The following is a 25491-nucleotide window of genomic DNA, read 5'->3' on the forward strand; positions in this document are numbered from 1 at the left end:
ACGTCATTTCCCCTCTACGTGTGACGTATCCTTAAAGTTATGGCGCGTTTTGTAGAAGTAACAATAACATTGTTGATTTATTTTTAATTTTTTTTGTAATGAACGGTGGTCGTCCAAACACGTATCCTCAGATGGACATGAAGGCTTGAAGTTGTTTTAGCTAGACCAACCAACTTGCTGTCTGCAGTGCTTGCAGATGCCTTTGGATTTGTCAAAAGTACTTTCTGGTAGAAGAAAGATTGCATGATGGAGGAGCAGTGATTGCTGGAGATATAACCTGCTGTTCCAACAAACTAATTGTGGTTTCTAACAATGACAATGATAAACCTGTTCAGTTCACTTCTTCCAACACAGGTCATTAAATCAGTGAACAGAGCTAAACCACTTTGTTTTACTATTAGCCTTGATAAAAGGTTAAAGCTTTTACAGATATTTATTTTTCCGTTTCAGTGTGGCTGGCAGGACCTTTAGGTCAGATAGATGCTCAATGAATGATTTAACATTTAAATATCTGATGTTCATGAAGTGCAATAGCCACTTGCAATGAAAGTGAAAGAAATAATCAGTTTCAAACGCAATACTAAAAAATGGAAAACTAATGTCCATAAATAAGCTCTACAATAAGTCAGTTGCATTTGTATTTATTTGCATCAATCAGTGTAATTGCTTTACTAATTAAACTGCTATTTTACTGTATACAAATAATAGTTTAAATATTTAAATATATGTAACCACAATATATAATATAAGGTCAGACTTGTATTTGACACATTTTGCTATGCAAGGTAATATTTATTCCCATGTCTGATTTTGATGTTAAAGTTAACCCATTTATTTAAACTGCTCCTCATTTGAAATCTTCCTCAACCATAATGTGGTAATTGCAAGACTTAGTACATAATTATACATTTAGAGTGATTAGGTTTTAGTTGTTGGTTATTCTTTACTTATTGAAAAAATCATTGACTAGGGCCTATATATGTATTCTTTTTCAAATAACTTGCATACATTTAAATATAGAGTTGGAAAAGTTGGTATTTACAAATAAAATGTGGAATACAGTGATATTTGGCCCAGGTCTGGTCTGCTGCGGAAGGATTTTGGAATATGTTTAAGAACACAAACACAAAACAAAGGCTTACACAATTTCAGCATGTCTTTATTTTTTCAATTTCCTTTACAATACAGAAGTCCATTTCAGGTGGACTTTGTCTCCTTAAGACCCAAGTGGGCTGAAATTAAGGAGGAACAGGAACAGTTAAGGTTTTCATTTTGTCTACGTGTAATCCTGCAGTTTTATTTCACAAGCATCCATCAAGTTGGTCTCTTCTGTCGTTTCTTAGAGAAATACAGATGCCCTCAGAGGTGGCCGCAAGTCCCTCTGCAGCTACTCCCCCTGTTCGGATAGCGTGTGTCTGTGGGAGTCCCGGCAGTCTCCTCTCTCTACACCTTGCTCTTGTGACAGTGTTTGAGTGCGTCTCCCAAGGCCTGGAGCACTAGGTCTGCGTTGCTCTTGCTGCAGTTATATCCCATCAGCCCCACACGCAGCACCTGCAGCACACAACACAAAGGGGTTAGCAGCACTGAGTTTTAGAGTATATGTCTCCTCTCCACCCCATCCCAACCATGCTCATCCAGTTCAAATCTACCGAATCCCTACCTTGCCCACAGAGGGCCCCAACCCCCCGGTGATCTCCATGCTGTGGTGTTTCATAACGTAGGTTGTGATCTCCTTCCAGTCGTACCCCTGGGGCACAGCAATGGTGGTCACCGTTGGGAGCCTCATGCGCTGGAACACACACACAACACAATCAGAACGTTTTTGAAGCATATCTCTAAAACCCATGAATACGGAGACTCTGTATGAGATTCAAACAGCACCCCATGACTGAATATGTTTTGCTGATTATTTCTTACCTATGCGTGAATATTTATAAGACTTTTGTTATCAGAGATTTGTAGATCAATTTTTTCCAATAGTTAAATGATTCTATGTGTTTTGAAGGTCCCTCAATGTACAGGTGATTTCTATTCCATGGACCTCACCTTGTCTTGTACAAAGAGCTTTAGACCAAGGTTTTCCAGCCCTTTGTACAGGTACTCTGCCACTTCCTGGTGGTTCCTCCATGAGTTCTCCAGGCCCTGAGGAAGAAGAGATGCTGAAACTAAGAGTGTATGGACTTTACAGGGGCCACAAGGGGGCAGCCTACACATGCAGCCAACACTAACAGCTGACTCATCAACACATCACCCAGAATAATATTATACCAAATTGCTGCTCTGTGTATGCATTTCATTTCAAAACAAATAGCAAAGTGCATTTTAATCTGTCACTTTAGGAGAAAATGAGCCATTCATGTACATATCTTAATCTTAATTTTATGTAATGTAATCTTAATTTTATTTTAAGGATTCAGAACTTCACTCTGGTGCCTGCAGTGAATAGTAACCAATCAGCAGTCTGTTCTGAATACGCAGTGGACTTCCTGGAGAAGCACTATTACAGAATTAATTCCCAGCACTTATGTGTATGTTTTGATTCATGGTGTGTTATTTTAGCATTCAGTGTCCAAAAAATAAAGAAATTCCAGACAAGATTAAACTTCTAGATAAAATGTCTGGAGTTCTTAAGTGTTCAGTGGTCCCTCACCTGTTCTGTCAAGATGGCCAGACTCTCCCTTAGAGAGAAGAATGCTGAGATGGGCCCTGTGTGATGGTACCTATAGAGAAGTGGGGAGAGCATCTTAAATTGTAGTGAATAAACAAGGGATTCAGTGGCACTAAAAATGAATATTCCTCCACTACTCTCGACTCCACGACTCTCGAGTAATGCATTCAATCCATTCAGCAATCATAGTCACATTTCACGCTGCCATCTTTTCTGAGATTTGGAGTATATTGATGTCAATATTTGAAATCGTCTTCCTCCATTATGTGAGTTCCATGAGTTTCAGCTGCTGTGTTCCAGCTCTGAGCAAAGAGACTCTTTCTACAGCAAAAGTGCCCTCTGAGGGATATTATCAATGGAAACTGAACCAGAATGAAGACATTTCAAGTTGCTGAAACCCTGATGTACTTCTGCTAAGCACGTCTCTTCTTGCGCATCTTAAACTTCACATTTCACATTCTCGGGAGTTGGTTTAGCTAGAACAGTCAGTAGGTGTGCCGATATCTATCTAGGAAGGAGTAGCAAGACAATCGAACTGGAGAAAATGCCTTGCTGGTTTGAAGAAGCCTTACACTCTGGGTTTTCCATCGCAGCCCCAGTAATTAGCCAGCCAGCCCATGTCCAGGAGGAAGGAGACTGGCTTTGTTTTTCGGCTGAAGATCTTCTTGCTAAATGACAGATGAATAGAAGGGAAATGTCAGGCTGTGACTTGCAAATATCAATCTTGCAAATATAATATCTACACACTATTTGTAAGTACATTTGAATTCTGTTTGTGTAATTTTGTAAGATCTTAAAAGCACTTGGTCTGACCCCACATGAATGCCACCAAACAGGATGTGAGAGTGACAATCTGATGTATGCTATGGGATTCACTCAAACAAGATTCTTTGGCAGCAGTCAACCCTGAGGCCTCCTCACATAGAAATGTGCTCTCATGGGAGCGTTTCAAAGTCCCACAGTATAACTGAAATATTTTGAAGAACTTACTTTCTGAAAACTATGGCATTTCACAGTAGAACAACGACCATTTTAAAAGGTCGGTTTATGATTTGTGATAACACATTTGGTGTAAAATCACAGTAGATCAGATCTACCAGTCACAAAGCATATTTTGACAGCATCAGGACAGACACAGTCCTAACATTTTGTTGTTGCTGTTGAGCAGTAAGATATCTACAATACGAGGTAACCTCTACTCTTTGAAATTTCTTTGTAACACATCTTTTAAAAATATAAAACATACACAATCTAACAGCCTAACCCAGAGAATATGCATTTTGTTAGGGTTTGCAATGGTCATGCCTCAGCGACTGGCTGGCTGAAAAAAGGACTCTCACACTCGTGGGAAAGTAAATTAAATGTAAAGGACCTCAGCACCTCCCTCTCTCTCTCTCTCTCTCTCTCTCTCTCTCTCTCTCTCTCTCTCTCTCACCTTGCCCTCTCACTGAAGGAGATGGGTGCTGTCCCAGGGGGGGAGTTCAGTGCCTTCTGGGAGCCGGTGTAGAGGATGTCAATGCCTATGAACACAGTAAGCCACTGTTTTTGACTACCAAATGAAGAAAGCGTATACAGATAAAGTTGAGGGACACTGATCCAAACGGACACCTTTGGAATTGGGTCAGATCCTTAAAACCAAACCATAACTGGCACGTCTGGCAACCTGCTAGAATTCACTAGTTTTACCATTGACTGCTTCACGGATTACCATCTAAAACACACTACTGGGGGACTGTATACCAACAACATAATAGTATTATATTAGGCATGGTAATTTGTAAAGGATTATGGTATTAAATATTGAATGAGGTGTCCATGACAAAGTGGACATTGTGATATAGTGATTACCTGACAGACAGTTGGGCAGTGAATGCTTGTGTATGTAATGGCCAGTCATAGTGGCTTACCTTGTTTGTCCATGTAGAGTGGGGCACCACCCAGAGATGCCACAGAATCGACTAAAAGCAAACAATTATGCCTGAAAGAGAAAACAGATTTCCTTTTAAAGAACGGTCACCAAATAACTTAAAAGCTAGAGTAAGTTACATGTTGGGCAAAAATGACTTGTGTTATATTGATTAATGTCTGATGGACTGTTCTACACTGTTAAGCCCCTTAAATACAGTGAGAGTCAGTTAACTTGGAAAACCAGTTCATGGGAATCTCACTCAGGAATCCAGGCAGGCTCTCTCTCTCAAAGACACACTTACTTGTGGCACACTTCTCCGATCCCATCCATGGGATGCACTAGCCCAGAAGAAGACTCCCCGTGAGTGATGAAGAAGAGCACGGGCTTGTACTGGGACATAGCCTGCAGGGGGACAGTCAATCATTTATTTTAGGATTTGTAAATGCATGCTTATTCAGAGTGTGTCTGAAGAAAGACCCACCACTAAGCTGCAATAAGCAATGTAGAGGAAGTCAGTTGTGTGCAGACTGATTGATGTCCTTTGGGAGAAATAAGATGCTGGGAAGCTCCTTGAAGCCAGACAAGGGGGACCTGCAGGGCTGGATATTGGGATGACAGAAGATAGCAATTCAACAAATCAAAGGAATGGAGAGCTGTCTGCTTTAAATATCTTGAGGGGAAACTAGTTATCCCAAAGTCACATTAGGAAAGTGACATAGACTGGAGATGATCTCCAATTTATGTGCACTCTTTGATCTTGTACTTATATACAGTATATATAGACCGATCAGCCATAACATTATGACCACTGACAGGTGAAGTGAATAACACTGATAATCTCGTTATCATGGCACCTGTCAGTGGGGGGGATATATTAGGCAGCAAGTGAACATTTTGTCCTCAAAGTTGATGTGTTAGAAGCAGGAAAAATGGGCAAGCGTAAGGATCTGAGTGACTTTGACAAGGGCCAAATTGTGATGGCTAGATGACTGGGTCCGAGCATCTCCAAAACCGCAGCTCTTGTGGGGTGTTCCCGGTCTGCAGTGGTCAGTACTTATCAAAAGTGGTCCAAGGAAGGAAAAGCGGTGAACCGGCGACAGATTCATGGGCGGCCAAGGCGCATTGATGCATGTGGGGAGTGTAGGCTGGCCCGTGTGGTCCGATCCAACAGACGAGCTACTGTAGCTCAAATTGCTGAAAAAGTTAATGCTGGTTCTGATAGATCGCAGTTTATTGCGTATAGGGCTGCATAGCCGCAGACCAGTCAGGGTGCCCATGCTGACCCCTGTCCACTGCTGAAAGCGCCTACAATGGGCATGTGAGCATCAGAACTGGACCATGGAGCAATGGAAGAAGATGGCCTGGTCTGATGAATCACGAGTTCAAGGTGTTGACTTGGCCTCCAAATTCCCCAGATCTCAATCCAATCGAGCATCTGTGGGATGTGCTGGAAAAACAAGTCCGATCCATGGAGGCCTCACCTCGCAACTTACAGGACTTGAAGGATCTGCTGCTAATGTCTTGGTGCCAGATACCACAGCACACCTTCAAAGGTCTAGTGGAGTCCAATGCTTCAACAGGTCAGGGCTGTTTTGGGACCTACACAATATTAGGCAGGTGGTCATAATGTTATGGATGATCGGTGTGTATATATATATATATATATATACACCGCTCTGGAAAAAATTAGGAGACCACGCCAAGTTCAGAAATCAATGTTAAGTGGTCTCTTAATATGGATTTGATTTAGATTTTTCTTCTGTTAACTCACTTAGCAATTTTTTCATTGATAAATATAATCTATTAACATGTCTATTTTTGAAAGCATTCTTACTTTACAACATTTTTTCACACCTGCCTAAAACTTTTGCACAGTTCTGTATATATGTATATATTCTGTGCTCATTAAAAAGTTACCTGCTCGATTTCTTGAAGAGGGAAGTGCTCCCCAGGAGATTTAACAAGCCTCTTAACATCTGCACCTGTTGCATTGAGAGAAAACAAATTGTAATTGAAGCATGTTAGAAAATCCAACAAAAACAATTACATTTTTCCCTTCTCTACTTATCCTAATCAATAATAATAATAATAATAATAATAATAATAATAATAATAATATTATTATTATTATTATTATTAATTATTATTAATACATTTGGCAAGGTCTACAATTACACCTTCACCTTTGACCATGGCCATTGCGCTGCCAATGCACCTTCAGAACCATTTGCCATCCACAGCTTGCCAGAGGATTGACAACTGGTGTTGGTGCAGCAGCTGTTGCCCAGGATAGGTTTTCTCAAAGCTTCCTACCTATTCTCTCAGCGATGTCAGCTGCCCGCTCTCCCCAGATGCCATTGACAGCGATGAGGACGGCCTCTCCGGGCTCCACAGCATTGAAGATGGCCGCCTCCATGGCACAGTGACCGGAGCCGCTGATGGCCATGGTTAGCGTGTTCTGTGTCTGGAATGCGTACTGGATTCCTTTCTTGATGTCGTCCATGATCTACAACAAACACAGCAACACTGCCACGTCAATATTGCTGCAACAACATCATCAATTTCAATACACTTTTATGTAGTATAGCGCCCTTCGCTGAGTAGCCACAGAACTCTTTTCAGGTTAAAAACAAAGATGTAAAACAAATAAAGTAAACTACAAATTATTAAATCAGCAAAACTAAAATAAACTATTAGGCACGGGAGACAGAAAAACAAAAACTCCTATAGGATGGCAGATTGGTATAGGAGAAAATAAACCTCTGGGGAACCACAACCACAACCTCCAGGCAGTATAATTATATCATACAGCAGCAAGAAGATAAGAAAGTACATTTTACATACTACAATGTGCCATTTTGGACCACACTGCACTCAGGTTTCCAGTCTTGCAGCAGAACAATCCCTAAGGCTGCCCCAGGGCCTCATAGCACCCATGCAGAAGGACAATTTCACCTGTGCTAGAATGCGTGCAATCCGTACGTTTTTAACCACAGGTGCCAAAACAAGTTTATTTTAAATTATTTTCAAATAGGAAACACATTCCCTCAAACCACCTCATTATAAACCAGTTTACCCTGCAAGCAATCTGTAGGCTATGCTTTAATACCCCGTTTGTATGTTTATTTTTATACCTGATTATACCTTATGAGATCTTTAAATGCTATATTTAAATGCATCTGAGATTTCCGACATTCAGTTAAAATACAGCACATTTAAAGCTACTTCTAGAATGAAATAAAATAAATTGTCACAATAAATAGTAATCAAATAATCGATATTCGGCGACAGGGGCGCAGTTGAGCACTGCAATACTTTGCAAATACACATGTTTTGTGCCAGAGTATTTTTGGACATTTTAAGTTTCTACTTCAGTGTTAATACAACTTGGTATCTAAATATTCCTTAAAATGCAATAAAATAAATGTATTTAATTTGATCTATTACGCAGGGTCAATTATAAAGTATTACCCTACATAATAAAAAGTCATAGAATATATATATATATATATATATATATATATATATATATATATATATATATATATATATATATATATATATATATATTTTTTAATTTGGTTTCTAAACTAAAACATAATATCGCAAAATACAACCCATACATGATCTGAAGTAAATGTGTCAGTTCTCTTGCAGCGCTCCAGATCATTTACCTCAAACATTTCCTTGTGCATATGACCGATTATAGGTCTGCCACCTGCAGCCAGGACTCGGGGGGGCACGTTGGAGGGTCCCGGGCCAAACAGGTAGCGGTTGGGAGCCCCGAGAGGCCGCAGCAAGCAGGCAGGTGGCGGGACGGACAGCGAGGACATGGCGCGGTGGCGGCGGGGCAGCAGACTGGATGAAATCCTGCTGGGCACGGAGCTCTCCACAGCCACCTGCTGTGCCAGGAGCGCACCTCTGCAAAACACGGACCTGTGCATGATCGCTCCCACAAAGGTCGGAGGACAGTGTCTTTAAATGTCCAATTTGCAGTTGATTTTAAAACAAACTGGTCTCTGACCTCGAGCGTATCGATCGTAGTGTTTCACCATCCAAAAAAAAAAAAAAAAAAAAAAAAGAATTACATTACTTAAGGAGCAAACAACTAAACCACAAACAAAAACTAAAAAAAATCACTTATTTAATTATCTTGGGGATAAATACAATGGGGGAAAGAATATTCCTTAAGTATCTGCCACCACCCAACTTGCGACCCACCCTTTTACAAATATACCAGTTAACTGCACTACTATTAATAAAACCTGTTTTTGCCAGAATAAAAAAGTTATACTCTCTTCTTGCATTATTCCTTTCAATGATTAACTATTCTAAACAGGTGTTTATCAATGATATATTCTCTGCATCACTTGTGTGTGACTTAGCATACTAGCATTTGAACTGTTTCCATGATAGTATTCTTGAGATGACTGGAGAGAGCTGAGAATGGATGACAGGGTAGTTAGTAGATGGACCAAGGGTAGATGAAATAGTGTTATAGACTTATGTTCCGTGTCTGAAGAGTTTTCTAAAAGGAAATTACCAATGGTAGGGGTGCACAGCTCTGGTTCTAGATAGTCAAAGTCTTTTCACGTTTTCACTCTACCCAATCTCTGATTTACCTACACTGAATTATTACTGGCAAAACTTGAGCTTTTGAGGTGAACTGAAGTGTGGCTCTTCAGGACTAGAGTCCCTTCCTGGGACGCCTGGGACATCCTAACAGGGCCACACTCTGAAACCTGTGCAGAGAGCCCAAAAGGTTTAAGATGGTGGTTCCCCTGGTCCTAAGTGGTAGTTTCATGGAAAGGACTGGCATTTATTTATACAGGCACTGTGAAGACTGAAATAAAGCATGTGTTTATGGGTCAGAGAAAATAATAAAATAAAAATTTAAAAAATAACAATTAGAATTAAAACATAAAACATTTTCAGAGCTGATTTTCTTTTTTTTTAAGCTGTGACACAAAATAGTTTAAACATTGTAGTAGCCCAACTGTGGACAATTATTTGTTATCAATTCAACTAGATGATGCTGTGTTTTGAATTCCAGTTCAGTCCTGTCTTGCTCCATTATATTGCATAAGAGGTGACATGCTTTATTGATTTCAGTTCCAGGTTATTTACCTGACCCGAGGTCACTGTGAGCAACTAAGAGGTGGCTACATTCTTTAAGTAAGATGATTGGTTAACAAATGCACACACAGTCTCTATGATTGGCTGATACAGTGGGTTGCTTCTGCAAATGAGAGAATTAGCAGGTTTTTATATATATTATTTCTGACATTCCTTGGCTTGTACAAAGAAAATAAAAAAGCTGAATAGTGTGATGCTGAAAGGAAGCAAGAAGACTACCTAACTTGTATTATGAATTGTCAGCACCTAATTGAAGTGTACATATCAGTGCCTGGGGAGACAATTTTCCCTGATCCAAAATGTGATAATATAAAAGTGGTGTACACTACATGAAGGTGAGAAAAGATTCCCAGAGGAGCTGCAGGTAAGAACAGCTCTGGATGAAGCTTTCCCCCCCCCTGAATGACCAAGAATAAGGTAGATCAAAGTGGTTTGTGAACCACTAGAATAATTGCTAATTTGGTAATGTTGAACGGAGAAATCCAGATTCTTTTCTGATCTGACCTGGAAAGCATTTGTTTCCACCCAACTAATGAATTTGCATTTAGAGGAGTAGGCAAAACAGCAGTTTAGCAAGATAATCTATAACTAGCAACTTCCACACAATCCTCACTGTCAAGGAACAAAGAGTTTCAAAAACTATTATAAGAACATTATCTCCCTGTTGTAATTAAAAGTAACACAGAAGATAATAAAGAAGCAGCTCTTATATTATGTGCAGAAATAGAGATAAATGCAAACCAAAAACAAGAGGAGATTTATCTATTTATTTATTTTACTCTTTGAGATGATGCACGATTGATTGATGTTGTGTGTGAATTCAGTGTTATGTCAAATAACATTGGTATTAACAATTAAAGGTCCTCTTACTTTTAGCATCTGAAGCTAAACAATTCTCTTAAGGCAGAACAGTTTCAGTTAAAGAAGGGAGCAAGTAGTTGTACCTGATGACACAGCAATGGTACCTGCTGCTTCTGGTATGATGTAATACAGCCTTCAAACTATAGAGTACATGCAGACAGTCAGCCAGTGTTATTAGCTCATGTCTCAGACAGCTATCAGCAGAGGTCCTAATGCTGACCTGAAGCTGATAACTAAGCTTTTCATTGTTTCATTGTTAACGCAAACTAGCCTTAGGAGCGGCTGCTTTAAATACTGCACGGTTGTACTTCTGTATCATACATTAGGGATCAGTACTGTACTGTATCTGTGAACTGGACAATTAGATGAAAGTGTATTACAATTGTCAATGACTGGCCACTTGTCTGGCCACTTGTCACTGAAGACTATGCTAGCCTCTAGTGTGTTCTTTGAGGAAGGTTGTGTTCCTGGTTATATTGGTTGTGCATTAAGTTTTCAAGCTATAGATGGTTATGGATTTCAGGGGGATTTTATTGGAGTTTGTGTGTAGGTGTCAGGGGGAACAAATAAAAGTAATACATCGAATCCCTTAGCGACACACAGGGGAGCAAATAAACCATCAGAAACCAAGGTTGTTATATTCACCAAAAATACAAATGTACTTATTTATTTTAGTTTTACAGTTTAAAATTCCCAAAGTATATGCATATGTATTTCCCCTTCCTTTTTGTTATGATGAATGTCATTGTTTTACAAGAAGTAGTTTTCCCAGAGGCTGTGGGGAAAAGGTGCCCTGCATGTACACAATTTGTCCTCTGACAATTGTAGCAAACACTTGTCCATGAAGCCTGAAGCCAAGGTAGGGTGACAGCTGCAGAGAGAAGACAGGCACACTCGTCACACACTGACAGCGCTGTGTTAAACACCAGCCACCACACAAATCACTCTGGAAAACAGCTTAACAACATTTTCAAATTGATGACTTTCTTATTTGCTTAATACCCTATTCTGTGTTTTCTGTGTTTTTCTTTATTCTAGCTGTTGTTCAGATGATTTGCCTTTCAATTAACTGTTCATTCTTGGATGGTAAATGCATTTTTATATAGCATAATAATACAAATAATATAATAATATGCATTAGTAGTAGTAGGAGTAGTAGTAGTAGAAGTAGTAAAATTCCTTAAAAGTTCCTTATATATGTATTCTGTGAATATTGGTATATATTTTATTCCTTTGTACATATTTGTATTTTGTCCTTTAACGATGACTGATTCCTAACTCACCTGCAGGTGACTATTAATTAACCCCTATTGACAACAGAGGTGAAAAATATATCTGCATTGTCTTTTGCTACATATTTAAAAATAAAAGCAACTGACCTTATTTTTATGATGTATGTCATCTTCATTCAGCTGTAATATAAAAGTAACTATTAGTTAAACATAATTAAACATTTTTTTTTTTTACCAGGGAGAAAAACAAGACAAACATTGAATCTTAATGGCACAATTAGAAGGGTTTCGATTCAGGGACTCAACAGCTGGACGTGTGACAGTGAGGGGGATCTGTAGAGTTGTTGGCTTTGAAAGGAATGGAGAAATCATAGTGCCTGCATGCTGATTAATTTCAAATTACTTTATTAGACTCTCACACATACATGACTGCAAAAATGTACCGTGGGTTTTTGGCAACATTTTGTATGTACTACTACGTACATTGAGTCCTCCATTTGTACAGTAATAAATAATCACTTAGCATCTTGCCTCAAATTCCTTATCTGGATCCCATATGACCAAGTCAGCATCGTAGCCAGGGAGGAGAGAGCCTTTCTGGTTGTCAAGGTGACAGAGCTCTGCTGGTTTCTGGCAGAGAATCCTCACCACATCAGCCACCGAAAAACCCTTTTGTCTGGCTGTGGTCCAGAACAACGACAGACCTGAGAACACCATCACAGAACAGAGGTTTTGAAGGAAATTGAACACAGTGTACCAGACTTAGGTTCCAGCTTTTAATTAATGTTAACCTACACAATTACTGCTGAGATGGCCATACAAAACAGACATCCAGCACATTCACAATGTTAACAATCCACAAAACACTAAGAATGCAGTCATGACGAATACAAGGAGTTTCGTAATCACATTGTAGTTTAAGAATGTGAAACTTGTTTTTAAATATGTTGGAAGATACGAGTCTTGTGAAAGGAACAACACACGTCTCATCACTGAACAGGGAAAACACATAGAGGTGCTTAGCAAGCAATTTGAACACATTCATTAACAACATATGCCCCAACCCAGCGGAGGGACTTTGAACAGTTTCCTCAACCTCTGCTGCTCTGTGTTCAATGATTACATCGGCTTGTAAATAAGTAGTGCTGTGTTTACTGTGAGGTGGCCTTTGTACTGCTGCTGGGGTGAAAGGTCAAAGCCAAAGAGCCTCTGAATTGACAACTTTTTAGAAAGAATGTCAAATGTTTATGCAAGTCTCAATTTTTGTTACATTCTCTTCAGCAGTCCCTATCGTGCCACAGCAATATCTGCCTCATTAATATATAGGAAAATGTTACAAATTTACAACTTGCTAATATTTATCAACCCAATCTAACTGTGACATTACCTTTTAAATGGCTTTCCTTTTAAGTCTGTGTGGGGGTGGAGGGGGGGGACAACCTTGGTTGTGTTTGGAAGACGAAAATATATATAAAGCCTTGAAAGGCCTTTCAGGGATTGATTATGCTGCTATGACTAATCTAAGTGGATGCATTGTAACAAATAAACCTGAATCTCACCGAACTGCAGAGATGAAATGCCCCCCCAGGCCTGAGTGAAGTCCCCAGAGTCCAGTCTCTTCAGTTCCTCAGTGCAGGGTGAGTGGTCAGACACCACCATGTCAATCTGGCCAGCCTTCAGCGCTGACCACAATTGATCCTGGAGATCAATGGCAAACATGGCTCCTCTGAATCGCATAGAAACTTTTATGCGTGGTTTGTTGGACACCATAAAAATATCTTTCTGGGAGAAACAGCTCAACAATTAGGGAAAACAAAGTTCTGAACACCCCATTGATGTGATATCTATGTAATGGTGGTTTGACCGAACAAAGACCACCCTGCAGCTGTGCATCAACCAAATGGGGAAACCTGAACCCTACACTGACATACTTTATTAGAAACAGGCAAAGGTTACCCCAGTTGCAAAGCACATAATTTAATACAATATTCATGGATGTTCCATGAGTAGCTGTCACCTGGTTAGCCTGTGTGCGGATGGGCGGGCAGCATTTGAACTGGGTGGCGCCCTGGGGAATGTGCTCTGCAGAGAGGGTCAGGTAATGGTGAGTGGTCTCCACCGTGAGCGGGGCACCAGCCTGGCGGGCAGATTGGATGAGCTCTATGGCCTTGGCAGAGGACAGGTGGACAATATGGCATCGCACCCTGGACACAACGGACACATAAAAGGCCGCACAGGACACTTGAATCCATGGTTCAGCCACACATCTGTTATCATTCTTGCATACTACACTTACACAGTTGTGAAAGGGCACTCATCTCTTACTGGTATTGCAGACAGAGCTGTGTAACTGTCAGAATGGCCTCCAGCTCCATGACGTCAGGGCGTGAGTTAAGGAAGGAGGCATACTCACAGGGATCTGAGACAGACAGAGCATTAGAACTGTCCATTCTTGTAGAAAATATAGCATCTCATTTCACCATTGTTGGAAAGTATTTCTAGGGACAGGAGTTTCAGTCAATCAGCTTTATCTTCGAATGAATGTGCACGGAGGCCTGTTGTTTTCCTGGTTACCAGCAGTTGTATTACCCATAAGAAGAGGCATTCTTCAATTGGTGTAGGCAGTGATACCAAAGCAAAACTGCCAATAATAAAGTTACACAGTTTTACATAATAGTGATGGTCTGGGAAAATTCCACAACTCATCTACGTCTTAAGCTACAAACTTTTATCTTGTCCCAAGATGTCAGAGCTGCTGAGCACCTAGTTTCAAGGCCTTGTTCCCTCCAAATCCAGTGGGTTCTTATTTAAACTTGGCAGTAACAAATGCTCACAAGACAATGACCCAAATAACAGTGCGCTCCTTGCATGTAAATAGAATTAATCTCGCACGCAGAATAAAAGCAATGATTACATGTATTCAGAAAAGCATTGATCATTCAAATTAACCCATCACCACTTTAAAGACCAAACACTGACCAGCTATTTGCCTACAGCTTTCCTATCCAACTTTACAATGCAAGACAAGACCTGTTTGCAGTTGTGGTCCTCACCTTCCTCTTCCTCGTTCTGCTGCTGAATCTCCGTCTCAGCATGGAACTGAAAGAGAAACATGCCATCAATTGATATAACCCTCCAGCCTCCAATCAAGTTGACTGAATTTAATATCGGTTGGGAAATGAACCCATGAAGACCTTTACTTGTTTTTCTTGAAATTGAGATTACTCAGTCCAAATCACCAAAGTGCTGTGTTGACAGTGAGATACCTTCTAATGGTCTGGTTTCAACACACTGTGGTCAAACTTTACTAAGATTGTTTAACTCAGGTTTTAATTGAATATTCTTGTCATAGTATTGTCTCTAGAACTGATACTGCTTATGTGTTGTGATTAGATGTGGGCTCCCCTGCATTTCTGCTGAACTTGCATTGATATAGAAAGCAAAATGGAATCCCCATGCAAATGAAATCCATATGTGGGCAGTTCTGGGTTCTTTGTGCCTGAGATGGAGATGCAGTTGGAGATGCACAGAGGTTTACCAGCAGGACACTGCCTGTTCCTTGGAGCTGCGCCATTGCTGTGTGGAGGTCACTTTTAGTTACATGTGGAAACTCATCCACTCCACTCTGGATCAGGAAGCATTTGAAGCCAGCAATTCCTGCCTGGATCAGTGGACGGAGCTCTGACTGTGGAAAGAAAAAAGAAAAAACATCACAGAATCATGCAATATTACTGTTGGCAAAACTCTAAATACTTGTCGACGCCAGTATAGATATATTAGTCTATCTGACAGCGGATGTCTCACAAAGGGTTTTGATGGATCAGCGCAATTAGGCAAATGGTGCTGAACTGGAAGTCTATCAGCTCTGAAGTGCACTTCTTTGGCAGGGGAGGGCAAAGGGAAAGATTTAGGGGTATGATCTTGGAGGATGGGGCACAGAAGGGGTTGGGGTTTCAGATAAGGGACTCTAACAGTTTACCTGGTTATTGGGGATAACTCCTCCCCAGAAGGCCGTGTCCACAAAACACTGCCCTGTGGCTGCCTGCATCTTGGTCTGGAAATTACTGAGCGTGGTGGTAGGAGGGATGCTGTTGCTATAACAATAGAGAAAAGAATGATTACACTCAGGTTGTTTGTTGTTTCAAATTCCCATTGAGAGTCTTACCTGTCCTCCTCTGACATTTTATAGTCTAATAATGAGTTATTAGAAGAACACATGCTAAGACACGATTGAGCACTGCTGCGTTATTCTCCTAATTTGAAATTGTTATTCTGTCATCAACTGTTTACCGGCAACCACAATGGCAACCACAATGACAGCCTATGAATCCTTACAGGGGCATGTCCACAATGGTGGTGACCCCTCCAGCTGCGGCGGCGCGGGTGGCAGTCTGGAAGCCCTCCCAGGCGGTGCGTCCAGGCTCATTAACGTGGACGTGACTGTCCACCAATCCCGGCATCACCAGCAGACAGCCCACATCCAGCACCTGCAGCACAATGCATCCCAGCTGTAAAGTCTACATCTATGTTCTGATACATTTTTGCATAGTTATTGTTACTGGATTGGCAATCGGTAACTGTAGTTTGGAGTTCACTTTTCTTGCCTTTTTTTCTGCACTGCCTCCTGGTGGATTCCATTGGAAAAACATCTAGCATGCTTGGATGGATATTGCCTTACTATTGAGGCAGAGTGTGTGTGGGAGCTAGGGCCTTCATAGATAGACTGAACACATCAGCACAATAGATGCATGAGTCAAGGAAAATAAATCTGCTGCCAATTGAAGGATATTGTCTCTTTAATTCCTGACCGTCATCAAAATTTCCATTGCCAACACTGCTGTATTTTCCCTAAATAAAGCCAAACGCTACCAGTCATGCATTAAACTGTCCTTTGCCTGAACAAACAAGATCAACACACCTATCAGATACATTACTTACTCTAATAAATGATCCCTCAGCCTCTGTTCACCATTTACTGGCAACACTGATGCTCAAAAGACTAGCTTGTTCCTGCCTCCCCCAAAAGGGACTTTATAATATGTCTTTGTGTCATATCTACCTGATCAGCCAATTTTCACAGATAGTTTCAACTAGTGATACAGGTTCTTTCCAGCAGGGGGAGTTTGGTGTACATGCTACAGTGCAGAAAATGCTTGTCCTACCTCAGATGCATCTCCAATGTTTTGATCACAATCAGAGAGGATTTCCAGAATTTTTCCATCTTTGATTATAATGAGGGCAGGTTGGATGCCAGTACCCCAAAATACCCTTTGGCTTCTCAGCACTGTGACCGGGGATAAAGGCTTCATGCTTCCGGTTTTAATTTTAATGAACAGGATGCAGAAAGAACCTGCTTTTTACCCAGTTATGTGGTTTTGTAGTTCCAAACTTAGGGTAACCTGCTTCTGCTCAGCTCTGTCCCTGCACAAATATGCAGCTACTGAAACTCCTCCTCTCTTGCACAACAAGGCAGATATGAGGTTAAAGACCTGTCGTTTTCTCTCACGTTTCATAGGCATTCCAGTCAGCAATACAAATGTAATGACCGAAACAAAGATATCCTACAAGATTTCTGCAAAAGAATACCGTAAGACTTTGGGACATATATCCTTCAGGTCTCCTTCCGAAAACTCACAGGAGATTTGTAGGACTCATTTCTAATGAATAATACAAAAACTTTGATTTTTTTTTTTTTAAAGGAAACATGTTTTTTTGTGTGGGGAAATTGGTCTGTTTTCCAATCCACTCTTTCCTCAGTTTAATATTTTCTTTCTGTTGGAAAGAAACTAAAAGCATCTAGGTAGTATCCTCATTTAATACATTTTAGAAGTATTTACCAAGGCTGACACCTATGACAATGAACTGGGTCTCTATACCATACTGAGGCACGTTACTACAAACATGAAAAAACGATCACTTCAGGTTTTATCCCAAAACTATAGTGTGCAAGCAGTGAAAAGATAAATTGCTAGTGTGCTGATCTCTTTCTGGTACTGTAGGCCCTGCACTTCGAAAAGGTGGCACTTCTCTTTAAGAAACCTTGTCAGCTTAGCGAACACACCCACAACTCTTTCTACTAATCAATTATTTAGAATTCAGCTCCACTTAACTGAAACCAGCTGGGAGAGAGTACAAGAAAAATAAAATAAAATAAAAAAATGCCAGTCCTTTTCTAAATCTGTCCTCTGCTTCAGAAGCAGCATGCAGATCTGCCTTGCTTACTAAACAACTGTCTCTTTTATTTCAATCTATTTTAAGACTAGGCTCTCCATTTGTGAGCCTGGGGGGGAAAAAGGGTCCTGTGGTATGATTTACAGCTGTGCACGGAATTACGTAATTGACCCAATTTATGGCTGTATTAATCAAGAAGTTAAATGCTCATTAGCCACTAACTGAATCCCACTGAAGAGCAGTAGGGATCTACAGAAACAGGGTTTAAAGCCTTTGTATTATGCCATTGGCTAAAGCTGCAGATTCTTCAATCCTAAAATTATGCTGTGCCCTGTGGAACTATTATCTTGTCCTGTGTTTTAATATATAATTTAATCCTCAATTTAGCACCCACTCAACACATAATGATGGCAGAACTTATTGTGAATTTGACAACCAGATCTGGGCACTACATTTATCTGCAACAAATACATTAGTGTCTCACTACTCAACACTTAACATAATACGTTGTTCTTCAAATCATACACAGATAGGAATACTCTGCAGAAGATCTTTTTATGCTTGCCAAAATAATCCATTTAGGAGGATTTTAAGTTTGTTGCTTTGCTCTCCAATTTAACAACATCCCTGAGAGATACCAGGTTAATTATGGTGATATAGAGATCCTGGTCTTTGCAGGCATAGTTCAAAATCTGCACTTTTTGTAAATGCCTCTGTTAGCTGAATTGAAAAAAGAAAGCGCAGGACTGCAGCAAGTTAACATCCCCTGTGCCAAAGCTCGGATTTGGGAATTGGCATTTCTTCATTGGAATGGGCAAGCTGACTTTTGCCGTGGGGGGAGTCGGCAGGAGAAGGCAGGAGAGCCAGAGACCCAGGACTGTGTGGAGAGGAAGGTCAGAGAGCACAATTGCATTGTATTTCATCAGGCTGAAACCAGACTCTGCCCTCTGCCGTGCTGTGGTACCTTCTAGAGCTGCCATCGAGATAGCCACCCTCCGCTGCCCTTTATTGTGAGTAAACCTCATTAACAATGGATCCGACTTGTCCCCATATTGGAAACACAGACAGGCATGCACGTCACACTCCAACCAGTCACTGTGACTCATCTGCCAGCCTTCCTTAAAGGGAAAGCTTTCCGGCACGTTTCTTTCATTCTCTCAGGTAGGATGGAGGCAGATTCAGTGTTATGGAGCATATCTCTTTATGTTGTCAATTATTTTTATGTGCATATTTATTTATAGTTTTCTACCATATTTCATTGGCACTATATCATATAGCCTGTATTGTAAAATTAAGATCACCTGTAAAAATTGAATAGAAGTCAATCTTAATCCATTTTGAATATGTTTTAAGCCAGGTTTCCTACTTCAAGTTGTTTCACATGATGTATTAGGACTGTGCAGCTGTATTCAGCACACTGACGCCCTTTAATGTTCAATAAAAGCTGGTCTGGAAGGATGGATTATGTAGTCATTGTCAAAGAGAAATCCTCCATTTCGTGAATCCACTGAATTGGATTATTTATTATAAGACGACAAAGAAAAGCGGGCAGAAAGGTCCCTGGTAAAAGAGATTTGGTTCTGAGTAGTGGCACTGTTGGCACTTAAGCTTATGTTCATTAGACAACACAATCACACACAGTACAACACTGCAGTCTGAAAAGATGCCCAGTTCAAGGTGATCTCTTTAGGAAAGCACTGTGGTGAGGCACAGAGCTATTACAGCATGTCTTGGAGCTTTTCAGATGGCTTAAAAATATATATTTGATTTTACTGTGGCCTTTATAGACAAATGCTATATTAAAAATGTAGGTGCTTGCAATGCATATTGTTAGGTAACAACAAGATTTAATTCAACCAGACTGTATTTGTCATATCCAAATTAAACCCAAACCTTTCTAAAACTTGTGTCTGATATTAACCTAATACATGAGCGGAAAAGCTCTCCCTGTAGCAATGCCATAGGAAAAAAAGGTGAAATAGATTACAAAGAGGGAGATATTTTTAACACTTGAGGCTGACTGACACTTAGTCACAACACAGATGGAAACAGTTGATCACTGTAAGGTACAGGCCAGGTACAGACAGCCAGAACAGTCTGGCTGACTCAGTTAATAATTAACTGCTGACTACAGGAAGATCACAGGTGATAACCCCAGCCATCTTGTCCAACTTGTATCGAAATGTGTGAAGGTTATGATAAGACAAACCAAATAGATTACATTTTAAGAATTAGGTAACAGGAAAATTAGCTTACATTTATGATAATAATAATAATAATAATAATAATAATAATAATAATAATAATAATAATAATAATAATAATAATAATAATAGTAGATGTTCACTGTGCTAATAGTTGAATTCTAGGATATATATACACAGGAATGTTTATTTATTAAATAATAACATACATTAATAAGTACAATTCTAAAATAAGATAGTACTAACAGTTTAATATTTCACAACTTAGCTGAACTGAACAATGACATTTAGTTGCATGGAACAATGGCCTGCATTGTTTGTTGATGGTTGGGGATGTCAGCTTGACCTACAAAGGCCTAATTCACCAAAATAACCAAGGAGGATTTAATTGCTATGTTGAAGACTTATATGTGTCTTTGTTTTGGTCAGCAGGTTCCTCCTAGCGGGACTGGGCAGAAATCTAGCTGTGTTTTTGTGTGTGTGTGCAAAGCTCCCCTGGGATGCCAATCTCTCTCTCTCTCTGCCCCTCTCTCTCTCTCTCTCTGTCTCTCTCTCCTCCCCTCTCGCTCTCCCTCTCTGCTGCATTGATGCTGCTGCTGCTGCTGCCGCTGCCTCTCTCAGTGATGATGTCACTGGCTCAGTGCAGCTCAGCATCCCTGCCTTAGTCAATCAACAGAGCCATTTTGCCTTTGGATTGTAGCACACGCAACACCCAGATCCCATCCCCCCCCTAACCCCCAAACGAACCACTCTGTACCAGGCCACAGAAGACGTCTGGCTATACCCATCCAGGGTACAGATCTGCCTGGAGGACGCTTGCTTGGTGGAGGGGAATAAGGGAAGCTCTCAGCTGTTCAGAGGCAGTGCTGAAAAAAGGAGGAGAGGCAGAACTGGGACCTGCAAAAAAACCAACCCAACAACCAGCCATAACTGGGTCTGGCACAACAGCACAGAAACAAAGGTAAGAAGCACAGAATTCTATGTCTTTTTTTGGTGTCCATGTTGCTCCCTGTTCAAATGTCGTATTGCACAGCCCAGGATATTAGGGATGATTTTGGGGTGCGTCTGTTTTCTGTGTCCATGGAGGGCTGCCGACATTCTGGGATCATGTCTAGCGAATGGTAAACAAGTATTTTAAAGGGCACTGCGACAGCTGTTTGGTCCTGTAAACCTTTTTTATTCCCTGTTCTTGATCCAAAGTGGTTGTTTTTTAATTTATTTATGAAGAAATGCAGTGTCATTCAGAAGCACAATAGCACGATGAAGAACATAAAAGATAGCCCAGTCAATAATTGTGGCATACTGTCATTCCCCATCTGCCTCATTAAACAGCTGATATTTGCATATTTAATTTAGAATGATTAACATTCAATATATATATATATATATATATATATATATATATATATATATATATATATATATGTTTATATCATATATATACACACACATATATGCACATTATATGCATTATAAAATACATAAAAATGACAGTAAGATTTGTGTTATTCATTTTGATGGTATTACAAGTGAGGGAGACTAAATGTGTTTTAAAAGAGGCACATTCCGTATCACATCCTGAGACAGTTTCTGGGTGCAATTCAGCCCTAGTTCAAAATGGTGGTGACATAAACCGGTGAAGGCAGGGGCGTTGTGATGCCCTCAAGGTAAACAAGCTAAGCGGCCAGCTGGGTTATTAAAAACAACGGGGATAGACATTAAAAAAGCACAAAGCAATGACATACATATTCCTCACGTTGTTATGAATGTACAGGAACATAGCATATGATGTATTTACCTTTTATACCTCAGATAGGCATTTTATAATAAATACCGGGCGTTAAACTGAAATTCCATTAGTCATTGGGGGCTACAAAAACCGCTGAGTCAAACCCAATTTTGAAACGGCGTCAAGTCATCAGATCTGGTCCTTATGCAAAGTGCTCGACCATTCGAGCCCAATTTCAGCAATATGGAAGTCTATGAGCGTATAGAACATACTGGCAGGTTATTTATTTATTTATTTCTACCCGACGGGAAGATGGAATAAACATGGGCTTCCTTTTAAATAAAAAGGGGATCGGGAATGCACTCGTTAGGCTGACTTGGTTTTTAATTAAACGAATTAATATATAAATGTAAATAAACATGATTGACGTTCGTTTGTGAACGTTCCAATTCTGCGCCGTGCCGTGACTGGATCTCATTCGCAACTGCTGCGCTATTGTTTTATTCAATAATATGGATAAAATATACATATTTTATTTAGCTGCGTCTGTTGAGCTTATAGAGCAGCAGATTCTCGAAATAAACCCACTTGTCTTTCCTTTCTGCAGGAAGACGCACCCATTTCACCAGACAGACAGGGCAGCCAGTCTACTGGGAAACAGGGAGGAGTGAATTAGAAAGAGCGAAAGCGTAGAAGTAGGAGCCATTTTCATTAAGGCAGATGGGTTGATAAATAAATGGAATTAAAACAGCCCACCCATTGGGTTTGTTTGTATAATGTGTTTATAGAATGAGTGACTAAATTAGTATAATATTTAGGGGAAATAAAAATAACTATGTTTTCATAAAAATAATAATTAAACAGAATATAACAGATTTGCCAGATTATTTTAACTGTAATGGTTAGCAGGCCGGATTTGGCACACAACGACCAATCAGTCAGTATATTAAATTTTCAACCAAATAACCAATACAGACAGCTGTAAACAAACTATTATCTATAGGTCTACATATATTTAATAATGCTATTTTATATTTATTTTAGTTAATGTTCACATATATCGTAAAACTGCCATGTCTAATATCATAATATTAAAAATGGCCTCTTACTGGCTAAATACATATTCTGCTAATCCAACGATTCATGTGGTTTACAGTGACACAAAGTATGATCAAGCCAGTGTGTTTCCAGTCTAATCCGCATCGCCTTCACTGTGTGTAACGCAGATACATTTCATAATTGACAGTGTCGTTATTTTCCAATTAAAGGTGGTGTAGCAAATTGGTGAAGCATCTAATGCTCTTAAAAAAGGAAGCAATTTTGCTACTAGAAAGGTCAATAAGACATTACACTAGAGCGGCTAAATAGATTTTTTTTGCAGTGGTAGTGGAAGTTTACAATGCCAGTTGGTCTGTGCTGGGCAGGGACTGATGCCAACCTGGCATTGCAGAGGAGCCTTGGTCCAGGGTGCGGAAGGAGGAATGGATAGAGAGGGCCAGCATTAGGAGGGGCTGTTATCTGCGTACACAATCTCCAGCTAAGGATGCAAATCAGTGAGAAAGCAGCCAGTCTCACTGTAGACCATCCCAGATGGACTGTTGAAAAAATAACACGTCATGCCTATTTTAGATCTCTGAGATGCTAGGAGTTAATTGGACAATTAAGACCAGGATGGAAAATTGTCTAAATATTCTTGGTTGCTTATTAAATGTTTATTGTGCTTTAAGGCAAAATTATGAATTAGAATCACTGATGAATTTGCCAAATAAGATTGTGTAAGATATTATAAATCAATCCTACATAACTGATGGGTGTTCCTTAGAATACAATTTGATTTATAGACAAGGACAGTAAATGACACGTCTTGCAAAAATCTCCCAACAACTCTCGTTTTAATGACCTCTTGTTATTTTTGACAAGATCGCATAATTATACTATATTGCTGTTATTGATCCAACATTACTGGTCTCACTATGACCTGAATACAGGTAGCTATACAGGTACTTCTACTGCTGGCATCACATGCAACTACCCTTGATGGAAGACATGCCATTTAGATCTCCATGTCCATGTAATGTTTTTCCTTCCTGTGTCTTTCTACATACAATGAGCTCATTCTTTTGTGTTCTCAGGATAGGATTTTGAAAGCTTTCAAAAATCAATAAACGGGACCGAGGTTCTTGAGTCTCGCTTTTTACCACTGAGGCTATTGCATTAATCTGCAACCCAGATTACACAAGTTTTATTGCTTAAAACCTTCTCCATTTAATGGGATAGTGTGGATTGCAGAAATCGGATCCCACCCTTTCAGAGCAGTGGACTGGCCTGCAGACTGAAATCTGGGTTAAAGGAGCAATTTGTAGCACTAATGCCATGTATTTGTTGTTTTGCTAGCGGCATTTCCTGTTATATCTATTTGTTTGTGCTGTATGTTATTGTCTTTGATCGGGGTGATAACTACTAGTTCCACTATTAAAAGCCCATTGGCCATTTTTCATATGGAAAAATACAGTTTTTAGAAGTGTTTGGGAGTACTGAGCAGTAACCTCAGTATGCATTCAGACCCATTCTCCTTTTGAATTCTGGAAAGGTCAATTCAAACAGTATCTCACTGCTACAGGTGCTGTGTGAGTAAAAGATGTCAGGGCCGATGTGAGTCACTGGTCCTGTCTAGTTTCTGTTTTCACGTGCCTGTCCGGGTCAGCCAGTGTTGCTGTGATATTAGGCCTTTGATGGACTGAGCTCAGCCTTAGAAATTCCACCCTGGTTTTCTGTAGCACTGACTCAGGCCTGCATTGAAGCCTAATGAGGCAACAAATCCCAGCCATTATAGCAGGTACCCGGTCAAAATGGGAGCCTCTGAAAAAAAAGAAAACTCCAATGGGCAAAGTCCTGACTTCGTGTTGCACCTCATACATCATATAATATGGAGACCATTTGTTTTGCTAGGTAAATGTCATTTTAAGCCTAGGATTTCCTCAGCATTAATTTTCCTACTGTTGGTTCTTCCACAGACTGTGACAGCAAGCAGACGGACCTCTGTTCTAGCCGTCTCTCATCACTAAGCGCCAGGCACCATGGCAGGCGCATCAGTGAAGGTGGCGGTGAGGGTCCGCCCCTTCAACTCACGAGAGATTAGCCGCGATAGCAAGTGCATCATCCAGATGAGTGGAAACACAACGAGTGAGTATCCAGCCAGCCCCACCTTCACTTCCTGTGGTTGTGTGTCATTGGTCTGTAGGACGCTAACACAGGGTTAAATCTGCAATTCTCAATGCACTGTTGTTTTATTTATGTCACAGCCTTTTCTTTCTTTGCATTATTTAACTAATTATCGTCTAAATATGAATAGGTACACCAAGGTAGCATTCTGCATTTATGGGAATCAGGGCTGTCTTTATACTGATTCTCTTTTGAAAAATGTATTTTTGGATTAGAAATTAACCATAAGATATTAACATATTTACAGACATTCATGGTGATTTCTATAAAGAAAATAAATTGACACACCTTAGGCAATTCTAAGGGTTAATAATGATCAATTACTCAGTTTAAATCCAGTGATGAAATTTGTATGTTGT

At 40.0% G+C, this 25491-nt stretch overlaps 3 protein-coding genes across 10 annotated transcripts in view; 1 reads left to right on the plus strand and 2 right to left on the minus strand.

Annotated features, from left to right (window-relative positions):
- Positions 1 to 1138: 1138 nt before the first annotated feature.
- Positions 1139 to 8632, minus strand: agxta (alanine--glyoxylate and serine--pyruvate aminotransferase a). Its single transcript, XM_066709137.1, has 11 exons — positions 8252 to 8632; positions 6891 to 7083; positions 6495 to 6559; positions 4879 to 4979; positions 4576 to 4646; positions 4104 to 4188; positions 3241 to 3336; positions 2651 to 2720; positions 2047 to 2142; positions 1661 to 1789; positions 1139 to 1551 (listed from the first exon to the last, which is right to left on the minus strand). The coding sequence occupies exons 1-11, from the start codon at positions 8519 to 8521 to the stop codon at positions 1444 to 1446; spliced, it is 1284 nt and encodes a 427-aa protein (XP_066565234.1). The 5' UTR covers positions 8522 to 8632; the 3' UTR covers positions 1139 to 1443.
- A 2584-nt stretch (positions 8633 to 11216) lies between these two features.
- On the minus strand, positions 11217 to 17222 carry LOC136754078 (allantoinase, mitochondrial). The gene is made up of 11 exons (XM_066710418.1): positions 16969 to 17222; positions 16142 to 16293; positions 15786 to 15900; positions 15345 to 15491; positions 14860 to 14905; positions 14132 to 14225; positions 13824 to 14010; positions 13366 to 13504; positions 12338 to 12510; positions 11954 to 11986; positions 11217 to 11445 (listed from the first exon to the last, which is right to left on the minus strand). Exons 1-11 carry the CDS (start codon positions 17113 to 17115, stop codon positions 11317 to 11319), a joined length of 1362 nt encoding a protein of 453 aa, XP_066566515.1. The 5' UTR covers positions 17116 to 17222; the 3' UTR covers positions 11217 to 11316.
- A 3586-nt stretch (positions 17223 to 20808) lies between these two features.
- kif1aa (kinesin family member 1Aa) overlaps positions 20809 to 25491 on the plus strand; it is a 75752-nt gene continuing 71069 nt past the window's right edge. For all 8 annotated transcript variants that reach the window (XM_066709146.1, XM_066709138.1, XM_066709139.1 and 5 more), the window contains exons 1-2: positions 20809 to 21142; positions 24925 to 25093. In XM_066709146.1, coding sequence (XP_066565243.1) covers positions 24988 to 25093 — 106 coding nt within the window. In that variant the 5' untranslated portion in view covers positions 20809 to 21142; positions 24925 to 24987. The remainder of the gene's footprint in view (positions 21143 to 24924; positions 25094 to 25491) is intronic.

This window comes from Amia ocellicauda, chromosome 7, assembly GCF_036373705.1.
Source record: "Amia ocellicauda isolate fAmiCal2 chromosome 7, fAmiCal2.hap1, whole genome shotgun sequence".
Classification (NCBI taxonomy): domain Eukaryota; kingdom Metazoa; phylum Chordata; class Actinopteri; order Amiiformes; family Amiidae; genus Amia; species Amia ocellicauda.